At 36.8% G+C, this 20,716-nt stretch overlaps 1 protein-coding gene across 1 annotated transcript in view; it reads left to right on the top strand.

The window, feature by feature from the left end:
- LOC145660613 (adhesion G protein-coupled receptor L3-like) overlaps nucleotides 1–20,716 on the top strand; it is an 880,165-nt gene that overhangs the window by 150,600 nt on the left and 708,849 nt on the right. Inside the window, exon 4 of the mRNA XM_081725881.1 lies at nucleotides 1,295–1,318. Within this exon, the coding sequence (XP_081582007.1) occupies nucleotides 1,295–1,318 (24 nt within the window). The remainder of the gene's footprint in view (nucleotides 1–1,294; nucleotides 1,319–20,716) is intronic.

The raw sequence follows: 20,716 nt of genomic DNA on the forward strand, positions 1-20,716 counted from the left end.
GTGTTGTAGTTAATCATATTCAATACATTACATTTCCTTTTTTTGTGTTCACTTTACGGGCCGGTTTTACGTGCCGCACCCTGTACTTTTCTGGATACAAACTGGTTTCAGGATAAGGACAGGATCTTGTTTTCGGCTCTGAAATTTTGTTGAGAAGATAGCTCTGACTCCTCTTCAATCCTAATTCATTCGAGTAAATTTACGGTTGCACTTGTGAATTTTTTCCTATTCCCAATAAGATGTGTTCATGTAATATATTTTTGGAAAATTGACTTATCACCATCGACTCTGAAATGACTTTCTTCAGCGCATTAAGATGAAATAACAGGTTCCAGAGAGAAGGGAACTTCAGGTTTGACGTCCGACCCAATTGGCCCGCCTCTTTCTTTCGACTCTCCGTAGTGTTTTCTGCAGAGAGTGTCGTCGTTAAGTTTTGGACCAGCGGAATCTTCCAACCTGCCTTCATACTCCAAAGATACGTAATTAGTTCTTGCCCATTTGAATGAAAATCGAAAGCTCTACAGACACTAATGGACAGTCATCACATCCTTCATTTAATTGGGAAATCAAATTAAGTGAGGTGATGTATTTGTGCTCATCGCTACGCTTCGAACGTTTTCCTTGGAAAAATTTTGATGGATTCCATAAGTAAACACATTTTTTTCGCTCTTCTGAAGCTAATCGTCTTGACGAAACTTGTCACTTGAAAATTGTAACGTAGACCTAGGTTTGAAATTTCTGCGAGAAAAAAAATTTAAGTTTATTTGGTCCTTATTTGATCTAAAACCAACTTAAAATCGTTTCACACGAAAGCTTCTTCGTGGCTAAGTGGTTAGCGTACGCGCCTACGGCATGGGTTCGATTCCCGGCGGGAGCTAATGTGGTTCGGATTCACCGTTAATCAGTAGGTCCCGTGTGATATAGCCTTGCTGCTGAATGGGACGTTAAACACAAAATCTACTCAACTATTTTAAACACAGTTTTATTTCATGGATATTTTTCCTTAATTTTATTCAAAATTTTGTGTGATTTTATTTGAGTATAAGTAAAAGTTCGAATTGTAACCGACTCTAAATCAAAACCATCCCATACTTTAATCCGGACATCGATGCAAGGGCGGGAAGTTTTCGACAATGTAGTGGGAAATTGTACAGCTGTTCAGGATCGAGCTTGTGAGAGACTACTCTCACCAATTTCGAGGAGGTAAAGTAGGTTTACGATATTGTTTATATTTTAAGCACTAATTTCATACTGAAAGTTATAACATTAATGTTTTTTACTTTTTCTTTTATAGATTCGAGCCGAGTCATTGATTATGGTAAGTAAAAGTCACTCGGACCTCTTCCGTGTTATTGATAGGAAATAATCTACTCCTTCCTAATTTCACTTATATGTATAAAGGTAACCAAGAAAGTTCTGTCGTTTTTTCACCCAACACCTTCGAACATCGATATGTCACCTAAGACGATGGAAGATAAAAAATAGTTCCCATCAGCATCGACGACCTTCTGCCAACGTTCTGGAAATCCATGAATTCCATCGCGGTAGAACTTGGTGGAGCGTGAAGCGAAGAAAGTATCAAGTGCATTTTGCACCTTTACTATACGTCTTCTAAGGTGATTGTCCAAGGAATGGAACAGGTGATAATCGGACAGTGCAATGTCCGGAGAGTATGGTGGATGCAATAGTGTTTCCCGTCCAAGGCGTACAATGGTGCCCGGATCATCCTAGCCACGAGGGGCTTAGCGTTGTCCTGACTCCTTTGTGATTCAGAAGTGCTGGCTCCAGAATTTTAAATTTTTCTTGAACACGGCTCAACTGTTGACAGTACATAGTTGCATTGATGCTTTGGCCAGATGGTAGCAGTTCCCGATGCGCGATGCCGTGAGCAGTCAACCAAAGACACAGGACCTTTTTCTGGTGCAGTGCTGGTTTCGGCTGTTTTGGTACCGTTTTGTGGGATGCTAACCAATGAAGATGGCGCCGTGGAGCATCGTACAGGACCACTTCTCATCACATGTCAACACCCTGTCCAGAAGTGGCTCCTTTCTCAGACGAGAAAGCAATGAAACATAGGTATCTGCTCGCGTTGCCTTCTGACCAGGAGTCAAATCATGTGGGACCCATTGACCCAACTTGTAATGCTTCCCAAGTTCATGGATCCAAGGTAGTAATTTAAAGACATCATCGTTTAGAACTAGTCTTCAATATACCACTTACCAAAAACTTCTGAAAAATATTTCTTCGTTACGGAGATAAAACGCTTCAAACAATGCAAAAATCAGCTGCTTACGTCACGGCAGCAAAAACAGTGGGCACGTCAGGGATCGGTGTAGCTCTGTGAGTTGCATTGGAAGCTACAGGGAATCTTTTCATATTGTAGTTTCTTACTGCAAACCACAAATAAATTTAGTAGAATAGTGCAAATAAAAGTGGCGAAATAAGTAGTATACTTATTATATATAAACGTCACGTGTTAATAACACCTATCCGTGACGTTTCAAACACTGCAAAAATCAACTACTTACGTCAAGGCAACAAAAACAATGATATTGGCGTAACGTCACGGATCGCTGTAGCTCTGTGAATTTCTTACTGCAAATTACAAATAAATTTAGTAGAATAGTGAAAGGACAAGTGGCAAAATAACTAATACACTTACTATATATAGACATCACGTGTTAATAATACCTATTTTCCTAGCTTGAAATACATTAAAGCTGTTTTGTAAAGTTTTATCATTAAAAATAGTTTAGATATATGTACACATATGCAGGATTACTTTCCTATTGTATAACAACAATAACATTAGGAGTAGGGTGGTCCAAAAACATATGAAAAAACTAAAGTTTTGAATTCTCTAATGGGTCACTTGTTATTTTATTCCTACCAGTCACATGCATTCATGAGGAAAAAATCACCAATGGAGGACTATATTTAGAGGTCGCTCAATCTTGCACAATATTTAACCGCTTAACTTAAAACCACGAATATATTCGTGCAAGGAAAAGAGATCTGAATGTGATTATAAATTGAAACGACGATTTCTTTCGTTGTGCTCTATGCATCTGAATACATGGGTGTCCGCTAGGTGTGGGTAACGATCATTTAGCTAGTTTTGGCTAGTATTTTGTCTTGGAGGCCATTACTTATTAACAAAGTGATGGAACTAAAATAGCATATCTACCTTGTACCAAGAATTTATTTGTCCGCCTTTTCTCTGTGAAATAATGGTAGAGTATTTTTGGCAAAAAAAATACAATAATTCGCGATTGATTGAATGGAATATTTACTTATAGTGTAAATATAACTTTTATTTTCATTTTACTAAAACCTGCATTATGTTTTTGTAGTTATTAGTTCGGCAATGTCTTTAAAGAAACCATCGATAAGATCTTCCAGTGATGTCTGGCTTTTGTTAAAACCAGAGCCCACAATTGCAGGAGCTGGTCTACCAACGAAACTTCAGGTGCTTAGAAAATTCATGTACCATCCCATTGAAGAGAAGCTTGTTCAATACTGAAGTGCCGAACTTACAATGGAGGCTCTGGTTCCATTCTGGCTCCGCCGATGACAGATAAGCGTTATGCCGTAAAGAAACTAATAGAGCTTTATGAGGAATATAGGGTTTTGAAGAAGAATCGAACGAAAGACTATCCTTCTTATAGGATGAAAGAGGACATTCTTCGTGGAGATCTGGATATTTCACGGAAAGATGCCCTGCAGCTCATGAAGAACGAAGAGGACAAATGCTTCTTGGTGCAACAGTTGGAAGATCCACGTTCATCGAGTTTCGGGCCGGTGGACAGGAAAATGGCTTACCAGCAGAAAAGGAAAAGGATGCGTTCCGACGCAGAAAAAGAACCTCAGGAGAAAGTAAAACGTCAGATTGCAGAAAACATCAACACAGACGAACTGTTAGAACCGACATCGAGCTCATCAGGCATTAGAATCATCACATGAGGATGTAGTGTTCAGTAAGCAGGTTTGAAAAAAAACACGATTTAAAAAAAAACAAAAAAAAACAAACAAAAAGAACGTTTTTATGTTTAAAACGTTTTTTGTTTAAAACGTTTTTAACGTTTAAAACAAAGTACTTTGTTTTAAACAAAAAAATGTTTAAAATATTTATTTTGTTTAAAACAATAATCTAAATTGGCATATATATTACATTTTTATACTCTTAGGTATTGCTTGTCATCTATATTCAACCGCTAGATCAAATTTCGGGAACTTCCCTAATTTCGATCCGCCCAAATGTTCAATTCCAGAGAAAGAAATCGGGAATTTCCCGATCTCCGTTCACAGAATATGTAGTTTAGTTTCTTTGTGTTACTTTCTATCAGGGCTTTAAACCTCAAATTATGGCTGGAAGATGGTTTTGGTACCAATTTATTCCTGAAAGATGCAGCTCTGGTGATGTGCATTTTATGTATGTGGAAGGAGGGTAAATATCGTGTTTTGTTTTTGTTTTGTTTTTGTTTTCTCAACAGTTTTTTTGGGGCCATTCCTACTCTTGGGGGATAGATTCATAAAAATTGTTACGTGAAGCAATGAAGTAGGCCACTACATGGTAATATCGTGTATTTGGACTTCTTGCTTATATGGGGGTAGCAGGAAGGAGGCAAAGTTAGCCAATTTTTGGAGGGTTTTTTTTACGTAAATTACATTTACTTTTACAACAAACATCAATAGCTCAGTCCTTAATTAAGCTAGAAAGATGATTTGGTACCAAAGTATTTTTGAGGGATGAAGCTTTCCGTCAGTTGCATTTTATGTATATAGGGGTACGTATGTACGGGAGGGAGGATGAAGTTTTTTTTCTCTTTTAATTTTTCATCAGGTTTTGGCGGGTATTTCTCCCTCCTTTGTGGTACATCCATAAAAATTTTGTATGTGAAGCAATGAAGTAGTCCCCTACATGATAGTAACCTATATGTGTACTTGTTGTTTATAGAGGAAGAGTGGGTCAAATTTGGTTAATTTACATTAATTTTCGGGACGACCCCATATAACACATGATATATGTCACTGAAGTGGTCTAGGAGCATAATTCTTGTTCGTATACATGATGTGTGCAGCAAAAATGATTTTCATATGGACATGGTACTATAGTGGGGGAGGAGAGAGAATGTCTAATTCAATGAATGTTTTTCTGCGTACATTTTTTAAAAATATTTCCTACATAAAACGAATTCATTACGCAATGGCAGCAATGGCTACCATTTCTTATATTATTGTCACAAGTATGTGGCCTACACATTAGCATCATTTTGTTAGCGTAGGGAGACTGCAACGGTTGCCAGGGCCCCGCAAAGTCAATATTTTCATATTTTTAGTGATTTTGTTATGTCTGTTCTTTTTCTACGAATACGGCGGGAATTTCACGAATGTTATTTCGTGGGAATTTATGGTCTATAAGCTTTCCAATGGTGTATAACTCATGACACTGTGATAATTAGGGGGGTCACCAGAGCCCCGAACATGAGAGTCTACAGTTTTGTTAAAATCCCTGGCGGGTGTCTAGAGTTAATTGTGTTGTTATGCCGTAGACACCAATCATTATTAGCTACCCATGTTGCAGATAGAGATGTATCTTGAAAACAGTTTAGTTAAAATGTCATTTGCTCCTTGTAGGCTAGTCACTGCTCTTTTCTATGAGTTGTATTGTATTTACCAGAGTATTTCTTCTAACTTATGATGTGAGAACTGTTCATTATTATGGAAATGATAGTGATCAAAAAATACCCATATTTTGAATTTGTGAATTTGGATTTTAGAATAGTGTATAGTGTGTTTAACCTCCATTATTCTTGGAAATTAAGAAATGTTCAAATACTTCACTTGAATTTCTGTTGGTTTAGTTATACGCACATTGATGTGCAGAATTTCTTTCAGTAATTGCTGTTATAATAAGAATATAACTCTGCTTGTAATTTACTCCATGCGCAAATCCTGCGGGGGATGGGTTGTTTGTTATAAAATTAAATTAGCTTCTTCAATCTGATATTTTAGTTGTTTTAAACATGTCCAACCAGCATCGAGAAAAAACACGTTTAAAACAATTTGTTTAAAACGTTTAAAACAAACTGAATAAAACAACAGCCCTCGTTTTAAACATGTTTTAAACACTTGTTTTAAACATTTTGTTTTATACATATCAACCCTGTCAGTAAGTGCAGTGAGGCATCAAATGGCCAGAAAATATCACTTCCCTCTAAACGACGAAAACCTGTGATCAGTCATGATGTATCAATCGCTCTCGACCGTGCCAATATCAGTGACAAAAGTGACATTGGTGATGGCAACTGTGGTTCAATCTCTCGGTCACTCACTCGACGAAGTTACTCTTTCTCGAAGTACTATCCGCCGCAAAAGGAGCTCAACAAGAAAAGCTATGTGCACCAAAGAACAGGCTAGGTTTTCAACTGATTGTCCTTTGATTCTTCACTGGGACAGAAAACTACCAAATATTGTCCAAGGAGCTGAGAAAGTTGATAGGGTAGCTATTCTTATTAGAGAACCCCCAAAAGGAGAGGGAGTTCTCGTGGTTGCTTCTGGAACCCGAGTTGCCCAGGCCAATGCATGCTTAAAGCTTGTTGATGATTGGTCTCTGAGAAACAAAATTAGAGAGGAAAACACAACTGCCGCAAATACAGGATTGCAGTCTGGAGCATGTGCTTTGATAGAAAAATCTTTGTGTAGGACTCTGATCTTGATTGCTTGTAGACGCCATGTGCTAGAAGTTGTCTTGTCTGCAGTATTCAAAACCTGCACCAGCTTTGGGACCAGCAGTGGACCTGAAATCGGTTTATTCAAACGCTTCCAGCAGAATTGGGGTTCATTAGATCATAATACATTTGAAAGCGCACCTGACTGTATTTTCCCTGAAGGTACAGCTGACGTTAGGAGTGAGATGGTTGAGTACTACAAGAAAGCCGTTGAGAAAAAGCAACAAAAAGATGATTATAACAAACTCACGCTTCTCTGCTTTTTATTCACAACTATCAAATTCCGCAGTCCTGGAGGTATGCACCATGCAAGATGGATGTCTAAAGCCATATATACAATAAAGATCTTCCTCTTTCGCAGTCAAATTACTCTTTCTGAGAGTGAGATAAAAGATCTTCAGGGATTAAGTTTGTTCGTTGCCCTCATCTATGGACGCTACTGGAATGAGGCAAATATGGCACATAGAGCACCGCTTAATGACCTCAACTTCTTGCGTCAGCTGGAAAAATATAACGAAACATTTAAGAATGCAGCATCTGCGGCGATGAAAAGGCATTTATGATATCTGTCTGAATACCTAATTCCTCTTTCACTTTTTTTATCCCCGCGTGTCAGATTCAACAAAGCAAGCGATAGCCAACAATATGGTAGTCAAACCTAAAAAGAAGAAAGAAATGAGAAGAGCAGATGGGAACAATTTCACGACGGCAGCTCAGCTGGAATCCTATGCTACAAGGCGCTTCACCTTATTCTTCAATGTACTTCTGAACGATGGTGAAGAACAGGCAAAATCTTTCCTTCATGAATATCCTTCGTGTTCGATAACAGATGAAGTATACCAAAAAATGAATACAAGTGTTGGAAACCTGGCTGTTGTAAATGATTGTGCTGAAAGAGCTGTTGCCCTTATTCAAGCTTACAACCGTTCTATAACGAAAGATGAGGCCCAGAAACAATATTTGGTTCGTGTTGTTGCTCCACACGGTAAGAAAATCAAAGACTTTAAGAAGGCTACACTAAAAAAATATTAAATTATGAACAAAAACATTTTTAGATGTGATTTAATAACGAACAGATGCACTATGAAGGTGAATATGGAATATAATATAATTTTATTACGTTGTAACGAACATTACCTACGTACATAAAAACTATCAACTTTGAGCGAGTACTTAAACATATGGTAGAGCCTTAATATTTTACAGTTTTGTTTGTTGACGTCATAGGAATAAAGGAATGAATAACCCAGATTAAAATTCGTAAGTTGATTTTTCGGACCACCCTAATTAGCAGTCTGAGTACCATTTTAGTTTAAATTAAGTTATGCGCAGATTGAGAATATCTAGGCTACTAAGCTTTTGTTTATTTTGATGATTAGTCGTAAATCTACATACTACGGCTACAAATAAGTACTTTCTGCATCGAACACTTTTCGAACATTTAAATTTTACGCCCTAAACACTTTTCATTGACTTGCTCCCGACAAATGCATTTTTTTTTTTTTTTTTTACAAATGTTCATGCCAAGGCGTAGAGCGTAGACGAAAAGAATTATTATCCATGAAAGTTCCAATATTCCTGGGTGGAATTGATTGCAACCATGCGCCAGATTCTTTTTCCTGTAAGGCCTTAAACCGGCTATATCAAATACATTATCCAAAAATAACTCTTGTTCAATAATTGATTTTAATATTATTTTGTGCCAGCTTTTATGTACTTCCAATTTGGATGGTATATATTGTCCAAATAAAAACATCCATACTTCAATTGCCTCTATCAAGTGATGAATGGCCACATCATCAACGGAATGTTAAGAATGTTGGAGATGAGTGGTCTGACCCCGTAACACGAGGAAACAAAAGCTGGAAGACTGAGGTCGGAGACTCTGCGGATGTTCAAACCTCCGAAACGAATTGGAAGACTAGTGTGTGTCAATTGTATTTGATTCATAGATATATTTACGATAGACTCTAATGCTCTTTTCAGGCGGGCATACATTTGGAGAAGTAGAGATGGCATATACCATGTTGGAGTAGTTCGAAGAAAATATTGTAACTTTGGTATACCAATGCAATTTTTTAGAAGGAAATATGCCAAATGAGATGGTAAAATTTTTAACCGTTCAATAACAGTTTTAAGCTGATTTAGGTGCTCATTAAAAGCTATTTCGCAACCTGTTTCATGCAGTGGAGCACCTAGAAGAAATAACTGGTTCGCATTAACTGTCCGAAGACCAGGAAGAAGCTGTTGAAATTGTGATACAGTAGTGGGGTCCACTTGTCCCGATGTGAAAAACATTTCACATTTAGAAGGATTAACTTCTAAACCAATGTGTTTAGACCCTGCTAATAAAATATTCACATGCTGAAAGACGGATTGTGGGGAACCACCCAAAGTACCATCATCCAGATAAAATAAGTTTAGTCAGATGATAATTTGCGAACTATAGGATGGATTGATAAGCTGAAAAGCATTGGGCCAGCGGGATCTCCTTGTTGGCAACCGACCTGGGACAGTATTGTTTTCTCTCCAAAAAACAGCATTGATGGACAAGCATAGCTTTGACAGAAAAAGGGGTAGGTGGCAGGAAGCTGTTGCTTCATTTCACTTAACATGATATCACGTTCCACCGTATTAAAGGCATTTTTACAGTCTATTCTGAGTATGACGTGCTGTGAATTTTCATGGTTCTTGATAAAAGTTCGAGTTGAATGAATAATTGTTTTACACCCTCTTTTCGTTGCGAACCCTAATTGGTTGGGCTGAAAATAGGAAGAGCGTTGCTGATAAACACTGGAGCATGCGAACTTAAAAGCCAATCTTCTTAAGGTGGAACCTACAGCTATAGGACGAATTGCGCCTTCTTTCTTACGGAGTGCACAAAGTGTGGCTCCAAAGAAATATTTTCGTATATCTTGAGGCACTCTTCCACACAAAATAAGAATAATTAACCTCGTCAGGTTATCCAATAATATTTTAGCTGCTTCCCCTGCCGATTTGGATAACAGATCCTTTAGATATTGTGGAGGTAAGCCATCAATGCCTGGAGCTGAACCACTGGGAAAACTGTAGATAGCTCTCGAAACCATCTTAGCATCCACCGTTAATACAGGGTCACTTTCCAGAGGAGGATCTGAAAACGAGAGTTCCCTAGATAGCATGGGATGTTTGTTGGTGAGAAGCTTATAGTCTCCTCGTTCACTGGGGCCAATGTGTCATCTGAACTTAACAATCGAATTGCACCTTTTGTGTCAAAATCCGAAATTTTCGCTGCCACTCTTTTGGAAAGCTCTGATTTTTTCTTCTTTTTGAAGCGATTTGTTGGTGGAGAAGACAAATTTAGGTTTTCTTTCACTAGGTTTGTGAGAAATTTCTTCTTTCTCTCAGTTGGTATATGTAGTCCATAATAAGGGAAAGTTAATAATTTTTTGCAGGCTGAGATGTCATTTTGGTTTACACAATCTGCGATGATAGAAGCTAACTTCTTCGCAATAGCATATCGAAGTCCTCGGGGAATTCTTTTCAGAATGAAAACATTAGATTTTAACTTTCCCAGTTTAGTCGCAAATTCTTCTGCTTCACAAATACTATGAATTTCTAGTTCAGCACGTTTACGAGTGTTGTGAATATTTAATCCTTTTCTTGTTGGAAACGGTTTTAAACATGAAGGACAGGTATGCACAGTGTTTCCCGATAACTGTAAATTAGTTTCCAATATATTAATATTTGCCATGACAGCCAAATATATTATAGAATAATGAAAATATAACCAAAAAAGCAAGTTTATGATCGGTTTTGTATATCGTGCGAATCATGCTTTCGGGGCAATTTTGCAGTAGCAGGGCTCGATTGCGAAGGGAAATTGACAATTACCAGTAAAATACCTGAATCAAGGCATTGGAAAGTGGGGTAAAATATTGCAATAATTGGTTTAAAGCTAGTGCCTAGATTGTCTGCCAAATAAAAATTCGCCTTTGTAACCAAGATTTCGTATGCAAATATAGAAGCAAACAGGAAAACTCTTGTCGTGAGGTTGGAAGTGACACTCGCCATGGCTGTAAAACAAACCGAAAACCTGAAACAAAATATACCCCTACAAGAGTCTCCGTAGTTAGGTGGGTAGAGTGGCGGACTAGAAGTTCTTTTAGTATTTTGGCACCAGATCGAATACCATGTCATTCAATCTCTCTCTCTCTCTCTCTCTCTCTCCCTTTTCTTTCTTTTTTTTTACAAAACATTATAGCAAGTGTATAATTTTCATGTTAAAAAGAACCGAAACGACATAATAAGCAAATAACTTATTGATATTTTCCTGTAATCGACGTATTTAGTCAGAATTAGAGTATTATTGAAAACAGCAGATATTTTCAGATTAGGGTCTATGGTATTGTATGATTACTCCTCCCCTCCGAGTTCCAGCCCAGCAGACCAAGTTCAAATAACTGCCGATTTGTGTTAGGAATAGAAAAGAACATACAGCCTTTCCAATCTGAACATCAAACATGACCTACAGCGAAAGAAATAGAAAAGCTCGCTGTCATTAAAAAACGAAATGCTGATGTCAAATTATTGTTCTTTCTGCTTTTTAGAATATTGAAAATTCTTTGGTTTGGTAAGAGACTCACAAGTGCAAGAAATGCGTTCATACTCATAAGTCCGTGTAAGAAATAAATAATGTGTTCTTCGAACACAAACAAATTAAACAGATCTTGGTTTGTGAAACATGAATACTTCCAAACGATAACATGTGTATGAACGATAATCATATCATTCGTCTAAAATATACAGTAGCGTGAACAACTGATATTAAAAGGATACAACAAACAAGCTATTTTTCCTAGCATGACAGCACATTAACTTACTACATTTTTGGAATGACTGATTATCATCTTACGTGTCGGTGTAGGTGAATTCATTTTCACATTCGGGGTCTCGGTGACTCAGTGGTAGGGCGTTCACCTCTAGTGCATGGAGTTCTTGGTTCGATTGCAGATTGTGCCTATTGGACTATGAGATGGACAAACACCGTGTGCGTGAGTTTCGTCGGGTTCTCCCGTTTCCTCCCACTTTCTTCACTCCATCCTTTCCATTCATTTCTCTCATCACTGTCTCCTTAAGCATAACTGTAGGGCGTAAAATTTAAATATTTCATTTCATTTCATTTTCACATTCGAGCGACGAAAGAAGAAAGTGTAATTATAACGATAAAAATATAATTCGAGATTTCAATGAATATACGTTTCATAGCCCCCAACATATCGGTAAAACGAATTTTCGATATCATTTACACTGTACATAAATACGTACACCTTGTCTTAAAAAGGTCGAGCGCGGTGTTTTGAGGCAAAAATTTTCTAAGTCGAACTTCGGGTATCTTCGGAAAAAGGTAAACCAGGTTCGAATCTCCAAGCCAGCCTTTGCAATCGGGAAAAAGTTTGCAGATGTGTTATTGTTCTTTTAAGTATAATAAGACTCTTTACCAAGAGTAGGAGAAAAACGACATTGATTGACATATTTAATGATATAGTATTTCGAAACCTTGGTTCTGAGTTCGATTCCCATCTGGGTCGATTATTTATTTTATGAAATTATATTTTCCGCAAAGCATGAAAAATTTTATAAAATAATTACATTAAAATACATCAGTTGTATATCTATATATATCTACATATCTATATCTATATCTATATCTATATCTATATCTATATATATATATATATATATATATATATATATATATATATATATATATATATATATATATATATATAAAATAAAATATAAAATATAAAATATAACATCTGAGATGGGTGTTCATAGTAGGTCGGTATTATATATGAGAGTGTTAAATACAAGTTAAGAAACTCGTTCAATAGCAATAAATAAATCATGTAGTGTATTTATTTGCAGTTATTTGTCATATAGAGAGTACTTCTCAACATTCATATTGCAGCATGTCATTTATGTTCTTGAAAAATTATTCGATGCATAAACAGAGGGTATAAACAAAGAATCCAAAGTCAGAACGCTCGCTAGAAATTCATGAACCCCAAAGGTCACGTGAGCAGACTGGAATTGTCCTTATGAAGCATGCCACAGCAGAATGTCTTTACATAGATTTTCAATTCAATTCCTGATAATTGCTTTTGCAATGTGGAAGTGGTGATGTCTTGAGTCGCTCTCTCTCGCTCGCTCGCTCACTCTCTATTTGTATATATAAAAGTGGATGTATGTGTGTGTTTCAACGTAATTCTGATATATCTAGAGCAATTTTAACCATATTTCTTACAGTCTGGAAAAGAGTACTGTCGGGATACATATAAAAATGCTAGGAACGGGTCGATATTAGTATCGAATCCATAGTTTCGTGGTCGCTTACGTGAATAGTTCTACTTTCAATTCAAGTCCAATTAAGCTCCCATTAACACCCAGGGTGCTTACGTAGCGACATAAAAATATCGAAATCAACCGATATTAGAATCGAATCGTAAGTGTTCAGCGCCGCTAAGAGTGCCGCATTACCCATTAGTCCAACTAGGCCCCTTGCCTAGAGGGCAACATATTTGCAGAGTGCAAAGTTTAACACTTGAATAATATTTTATTTTTTTCCGTATGAAAAAGTTAAAGATGAAGAGCAAATATATTATTTCATGAACAATCCTCTTTTACTAATCTAATATGTTTAATAATAGCGTAAGAAATTTGAAAGTAATTCAGAACATGCTTCACATTTGTTATTTTTTGTTACGTAGTTGTAGCTGTAGCATCTAGTGAGTGGTATTTAACTGTAATAAATTCACTAATTAAGCATATTCGAATTAAGTTTTATTTTTAAGTTAGGGATGAAGAGGCGGAGAAATATGTAGGTATTGGGGGTGCCGAGAGCAAAAGTGCGTAGGGACGCCGAACTTCTAAATGCAACTTTGGTCACCAAATTAATTGGTAGAAATTTTATTGCCATTTAAGACCAAATTTAGTCCTAACGTTGGGAGTATCCGTTTGCTCTCCTAGGAGAAACGAAAGGGGCTGACAACAAAATTATGAAAAAAGACCGACATTAGTGTCGAATCCATAATTTTCGTGGTGGATTAGTTAAAGAATGGCACTCCAGGTCCATGTAAGTTAAGCCCCTATTAGCACCCTGAAGGGGTGTGTGAATTTGAGACATGCAGAAGTATTTGACAATGACCAATGTAAGTGTCGAATCCATATCTTTCGGGGTCCCCAAGTTCATTAGGAGCAGTTCTGATGACCTTTAAGTTGAACTTCCAGTAGGAGTAAAATTCCCTAGCACATCTTATAAGAAGAGTCGAGAGTAGAGAAACATATACAATGATTTAAAACGACCAATATTAGTGCAGAGTCCATAGTTTCGTTATCACCGAGATAAATAGCAATACTTCTGAACGAACATGTCAGCTGCATTTTGAATTTACAGGGCAGCATCGAAGGCATTGCTCGCACAGCTCTAAGTATTTTAATGTTTCTGTATAAGTGTATATTCCAGCGTAACTCCTTAATCTCTGGGACAACATTTACCAAACTTGGGGACATATTACTTTCAATCTAAGAAGAAAATATTGTGGTAGTATGAAGTTATGGAAGTAGGAAGGTGTGACACGTAAAAATAATGTCAAATGACTGATCTTAGTGTTTTATCCATATATTTCTCTGTCGTTGAGATGGATAGTGATGCGCAGAATGGAGTTTACATCCAAATTCATCCCCATCTTTACATGATGATGGCCTGGGAGAGCTAAAAATAGAATCTCAAAAATTACTAAAAATTTTGGTCGAATTTATAGTTTTCAGGGTTGGGAAAGCGTTTCTAATAACTTTGGAAGGTAGTTTGTACCCACTTCAAGATTTGTTTTTTAATCATATCAAATTCTCACAGTGAGAAAAAAAGTCCATTTCAACTATTATATCAAACCAACCTTCGCAATCGACGAAAAAATTGTGTGAATGTAAGTTTCGTGTTTTAAATGTTAAGAGAAGTGTGTTAGAAGACATGTTAAAATCAAGGATCGAGTGGGTCAATGGGTCGGTTGGTAGGTGGGTGAAATGGGTCAAGATTTGTGAGTGTATCAGTGGATCGTGGGTCAAAAGGACGTGACCTACTGCGAAACACCACTCATCGTGACTCACACTCACCCACCGACCCATTCTATTCAGTACATTGTAGACAACATCTTCTGAACACTGGTGGCTTTTCTACAATTTACTTTCAAGATCTCCATTATCTTTTCTGTTGTCATTTGTTTCTAATCAAAAAAGTTCAGTCACTTTTGGATATTCATATTTGCAATTGTAAGAGTGGCAATAGCAATAGGAGTAGGATTTTGGGTTGTAGCTTGTAAACCTCTAGAGGAGCTAACTGCTTAAAAAATATTTTTGAATCACCTGTAATATATGAATTATTATATAAAAAATTGAAAGTAACTATGTCTGCGTAATCATCACGGTCAAATTGGAAAGTCAAATGAAATGACGTTTGGTATATAATCAGGCCCCAATCCCAACTGGGAAGTTATCATACGCGGATCACTTTCATTATAATACATATCCTTAGGAGGAGTAGAAGTCCGAATTTTTGCGAAAAATTTAGTATCTCACAAGCCTTTGAACTGAGAGCTGAAATTCAGCATATAGCTCTTTATTAAAAATAAACAGAATATGTCCTGGCATTTTTTAAATTTTCTTTTATGAGCGGGGGTGTATTTTCTATATATTGAAAATTGGTAGTGGATTGATTTGTAAAAATAATAGAAAACGATTTATATTAGTTGAGAAACAAATTGAGCAATGAAAACTGCAGTTCGTCGAATTTTATACCCACTGGTTTCTATTTATAATTGCAGAAGCTGGTGTTTAATGTATGGAGCTTTCAGAGCATAAGGCAATCAAGCCATAAAGTTGAGAAAAAAATGGCCATAAAATTTGTAATCTAAACTTAATTACATGGGCATTTTCTATTAGTACGGAATGCTTAATTATATAGAAAATTAGTTTCTCCATCTTTTTTTACGTTGGTCTACTTTTCCTTCATTTGAGACTCAAATTTCATCCTATTTTCTACTGAAATGTATCTGTAAGGCAACAAAGAAATAATTATATATGATAAATTTAAATTCATTTTAATTCGGAAGATGAGAAACCCTACCATTGTATATCGTATAGGTCAGGTCCACCAGTATTGTAACAGAGAGGTGCTTGAGCCATTGACGCTAGAAATTCAAACTCCGATAAGTGATAATTTCACAGTCTTGTTTTATTACACGTGTAACCTGTTTAGTCAATAGAGAGGAGGATGGGGATCATGGGTCAGAGTGGATCACGATGGATGATGGGTCAGAGTGGGGCAATGGGTCATTTGGGTGGTGGGTAATAGTGGGTCATGGTGGGTCGTGGATAAAATTTTCATTGTCCCACACCATCTCTGGTTAAAATTGTACTAAAGAGAAGAGGCACCGAAGATGCCTGTCGGCTATTATGCTCAAATTTTGCACATAGATAGTACCAAACCAGAAAGCAATAAATATGAAAGGGTTCACAGTACCACCTCCTAGAAATCGAGACGTAGGGGTTTGTCTGATTGGATAAATTAAGAGCTCAATGATTTATCCTTCAACAAGCAAGCTTTTTATGATCGTTTCCGTGGGAAAGTCGGAAGAACACGTGTCTAGTAATCGTAATATTGATAGTTCTCGTCCACCCCGGGGTATTTGTTTAGTGTTTTTTGACTCAGCTAAATATAAACAAATCACACATATAGGCAATTTAACATATTTTGGGAGAGTAAGTTTGTGGTTCGTTGGCGTTTCATCGCGTCTCTGCCGCTGGTAGTAACATTTTCAAAATGGAACTGGGGCCACCGCGGATCGTCACTGTGGGGCCACCAATTTTTGACGAGGTCAATAGTTGATCATCTGTAGTCCACCGACGTTACAGCTTAGGGTAATGAACGATGTCTTTGCCTTGTAGACTTCATGGCAACAGACGTCGGCAGTCAACTAGCTTTCAGTATTCCTTTACTAACCGTCTATCGTTCATGTTTATACACGGTGTCATAATAAAAATAATAATAATAATAATAATAATAATAATAATAATAATAATAATAATTTGTAGTAAGAGTAGTATCATTGATAATAGAATAATTATATTGTCTATGTATTGTCTAGGTAGGACTACACAGGTTTTGGCTCGTTTTGGTTAGACTCAACTCTAATCCGAGTCGAGTTGGAGGCAATTTTTCATGCTAGTGCCGAGTGCTAGAGTAGACCTCAAGAATGTCTGTTTCGAGTTTCAAAGAAAAGTCGCTCGTGCCCATCCCTATTAATGAGAGCTTAATCGGAGTTAAGCGAAATCGAAAGTCACACTATTTATCTAAGCGACCCCGAGAACTATGAATTCGACACTAATATCGATCATTTTCTATCAATCTTTTATATGTATCCCCCTCCCATTCACCATATCTAACCCGACAGCACTCTTTTTCAGGCTATAAGAAATGTGGTTAAAATAACTCTAGGCCAGTGTTTTTCAGCCAAATTCCTATCACGACCCCCTTTTATCACATCATCTTCCCAGCGACCCTTTTATAATCTGCTTTATAATAAGCTTGTGTGGGATTTTTAACATACCTATTTCTATAATAGTAGAATCCATTTCTTGTTTATAGTGAACAGTGCCGTGACATGGAAAATCATCGCCCTGGGCGAGAGTATACGACGATATCTGCGCACATATGAATGAGGTCGACAGACTAGCTGCGAAGTGCCACCATGGTTGGCATGAAGCTGAACAAAATTTTCGAAAGTAAACCCTGCTTTTCCTTGATTTTGAGCACATTTCATTACGTTTTTCCTTCTATTTTATGCACTTTCCTAATATGAGTAACACACTTCCTCAGAAATGTGTGCCCCCTTTTTCGGCGCCCGGCACTGACAGTGGATACAGTAACTGTAATATCTATATTCCCAACGACAAAGGTGCTGGTTCAAGATAGATGTTAAACTCCTTCATTGAAGAGGCCATTAACGTAGCTGATCTAAGGCCACAACTTCTTGAGCAGCTAATAAAAAGATCATGCGACAAGTCTTTGCAACTGGTTTTCTGTAACAAACACTTGGACAAGTTCTACCTGATGAGGAGAGAAGAATATCCTGGTATGGTATCTGCTGCTTTAAAAGTAATAATTCCATTTGCTATATCGTACCTGTTCGAATTTTTTTCATGGTAAACATTAGAACAAAGACTAGAAATAGCTTATCAGTTGAAAATGACTTGATAATGTTCGTCAAGAAGATTGAACCGGGCATTGCTACACTAGTGAAATTACACCATTTTTAGGTATCTGATTAGGCTTCAATTTTAATTATATTTCAATGTGCAGGTTTTGTTGCATGTGTACTCTTCTAGTATTTCTATATACAGTTCTCATTACTTCCCATCATACCTCTTTCATTTAAATTCATTTTTAAACAACTCTGCACCCTTTGAAAATGATAAGTAGATTTATTTCTTATTGTTCTTTACAGTATGTATAAAAAATTAAAGTATGCCTATCAGAACAAAATTTAAAATAACATTTTAAAATAATTTCCGGTATTAAATTCTAACTGTATTTATCTCTTCCGCTTACCTTTGCGACTCTCATTAAACCTTCTCGCAACCCTCTAAGGGCCGCGACTCCCAGGTTGAGAAACCCTGCTCTAAGCATACATGAGTTATGTTGGAACATACATACACACACATACATACATACACTTTTATATGTATAAATGCAGATAAGAGAGAGGGCGATTAAGGTATTACCGATCTCAATCTCTTCACTTTACTTTTGCGATTCGTGAATTTCTTACTTGACAGTTTGGGGCTAGCTAGTTTTTTGTCTTGAACCACAATCCCATTTTCGATAAGCTCTACCTAAATGCTGTAATGCAAATATTGACAAATTACCTGCGTATGAAAATAGCTGCAAATAAATACATTATATAACTTATTTACTGCTATTACACAATTTTCTTAATTTGTATTTAATATTCACATATAACATACCGGCGTTCTGTCAATACCTCAGATATTATTTTTTAAAGATAAGAATAACTTATGTCGTGAAATGATTATAAGAATATATATATATATATATATATATATATATATATATATAACTGATGAATTTTAATGTAACTATTTTACAAAATTTTCATGCATTGAGGAAAATAGAATATCCTAAAAGAATGTCACCTGAACGGGTATTGAACTCACGATTTAACGCTCGGGGCTGTACCACTGAACTAACATGACCGCCTTTCGGAAGCAGCTTCTGAAATATAACTGAGCTCATGCCTAAATGCTCTTTTCCGTATGGAAATCACAATGACGAAACGGGAGTGTGAATACATAGTTTCGAAATATTGTATCATTAAGTATTTCAATCAATGTTACTTTTTTCTATACTTAATACCATAATAACTTTTTAGCGAAATCACGTGTAAAATTTGAAGACCGAGTTAGTTGTGTAAATTCGCACACAGATCGAGGTAACGAAGCCACAGTAATGTGCGTATGTCTCTTGAATAAAGAAATAGTTTCTCTGCTCTGGCCATCCTCCCTCGTAGAGTATTCGATAGCAAAGTGATCTGAAGATCTTGTAGTCCACGGATGGATTCCCGCGCAAGAAGAACCATTTTTATTTCTTCAGCAGAAATACAAAAGGAGTAAAAAAAACGAATCGAGACGCATGAAGTTTAGAGCTGATAAGTAAGAATGAACCAAAGGTATGGGTCATTACGTGATTTGTTTAAGGAAACAATAAAATGGAGGAAATTTGTTTTGTCTATGTCTAGAAGTGGGTATAAAAAAGAAGAAAGTACACTTATGTCCAGAATTTCTGTCGCATGTCTTTCAAAATTACATAAATAGAAATAACTCTCTTTCTTATTATAGAAAATGTTAAATGTCTTCTCAAAAATATGCAGAAAAAGAAAACCACAGCAGCTGGATTAAAACGTGCAACACTCTTGCTGACACCTCTCATCCCAGTAAGTTCTGGAAGCGTTTCCATCAACTCACTGGCAAAAGTACCCGTACCTCCTACCCACTTCTCGATAGCGATCTTCCTCTTTCAGACAATACTACCAAAGCCAACCCCTTTGCAACACATCTTCAAGGTATTTTCACCCCAACTGCGCCTGATCCAACTTTTCGCCACAATCCTACTAATCATAAATACCTTTTTTTACCAAACTTACAACCTCACCCCGATCATGAGCTTCCTCTAAACAATCTACTCACTGTCCTCATCACTGTCCCGGAAATCTGTCAAACCGTCTCTCGAAAAACGAACACTGCCTAGGCTTGCCACCTCTGCCGGAATGGCCGGGAGTCTCCCGGAATCGAACTCACTCTCCCAACCTCCCGGACAAGCTTTGGAATCTCCCGGAATTATGATTTAATGCTGTCACTGTTTTTATTGCCTTCCTATAAATATACCATATTGACTTGACACCTAGTCTTTCGTTTCAGGCGCTGCTATCGGCTGAAGGAATTCCACTCTCTTTCGCTAAGGTTCTCTCGCTTAGCAGCTGCTGAACACTTATTGGCTCAGCGCTTGGGTGTGTCGGGGTGTGAGCTTTAGTTCGCATTTTTGCCACGGCTAAAGACATTTTGGCAGCACAATAAAAGTAATAAGTTTTAATTTTCTTTTTGAAGTTTAATTCTGTTCCGAAGTTAATTTTCCTTTAGTACGCTATGCATTATGAAATTAAAAACAATGCTCAAGATTTAACGCAATACTAAGTTTCTCCTTGTAAACAATAACGTCGGCAAATCGCTCCATATTCAGAACTTCAAATGATAAACAAATGTTTGTTAAACAGGTATTTGTGCGTCACCTTTCGTTTGATTTACATAAATATATAGCTAAAATAATTCTTTTAAATTTAGTGAAAATAAAGAGCGTATGTTTAACTGAGAGG

The sequence above is a fragment of the Thermobia domestica genome, chromosome 9, assembly GCF_964235325.1.
Source record: "Thermobia domestica chromosome 9, izTheDome1.hap1.1, whole genome shotgun sequence".
In the NCBI taxonomy this organism is placed as follows: domain Eukaryota; kingdom Metazoa; phylum Arthropoda; class Insecta; order Zygentoma; family Lepismatidae; genus Thermobia; species Thermobia domestica.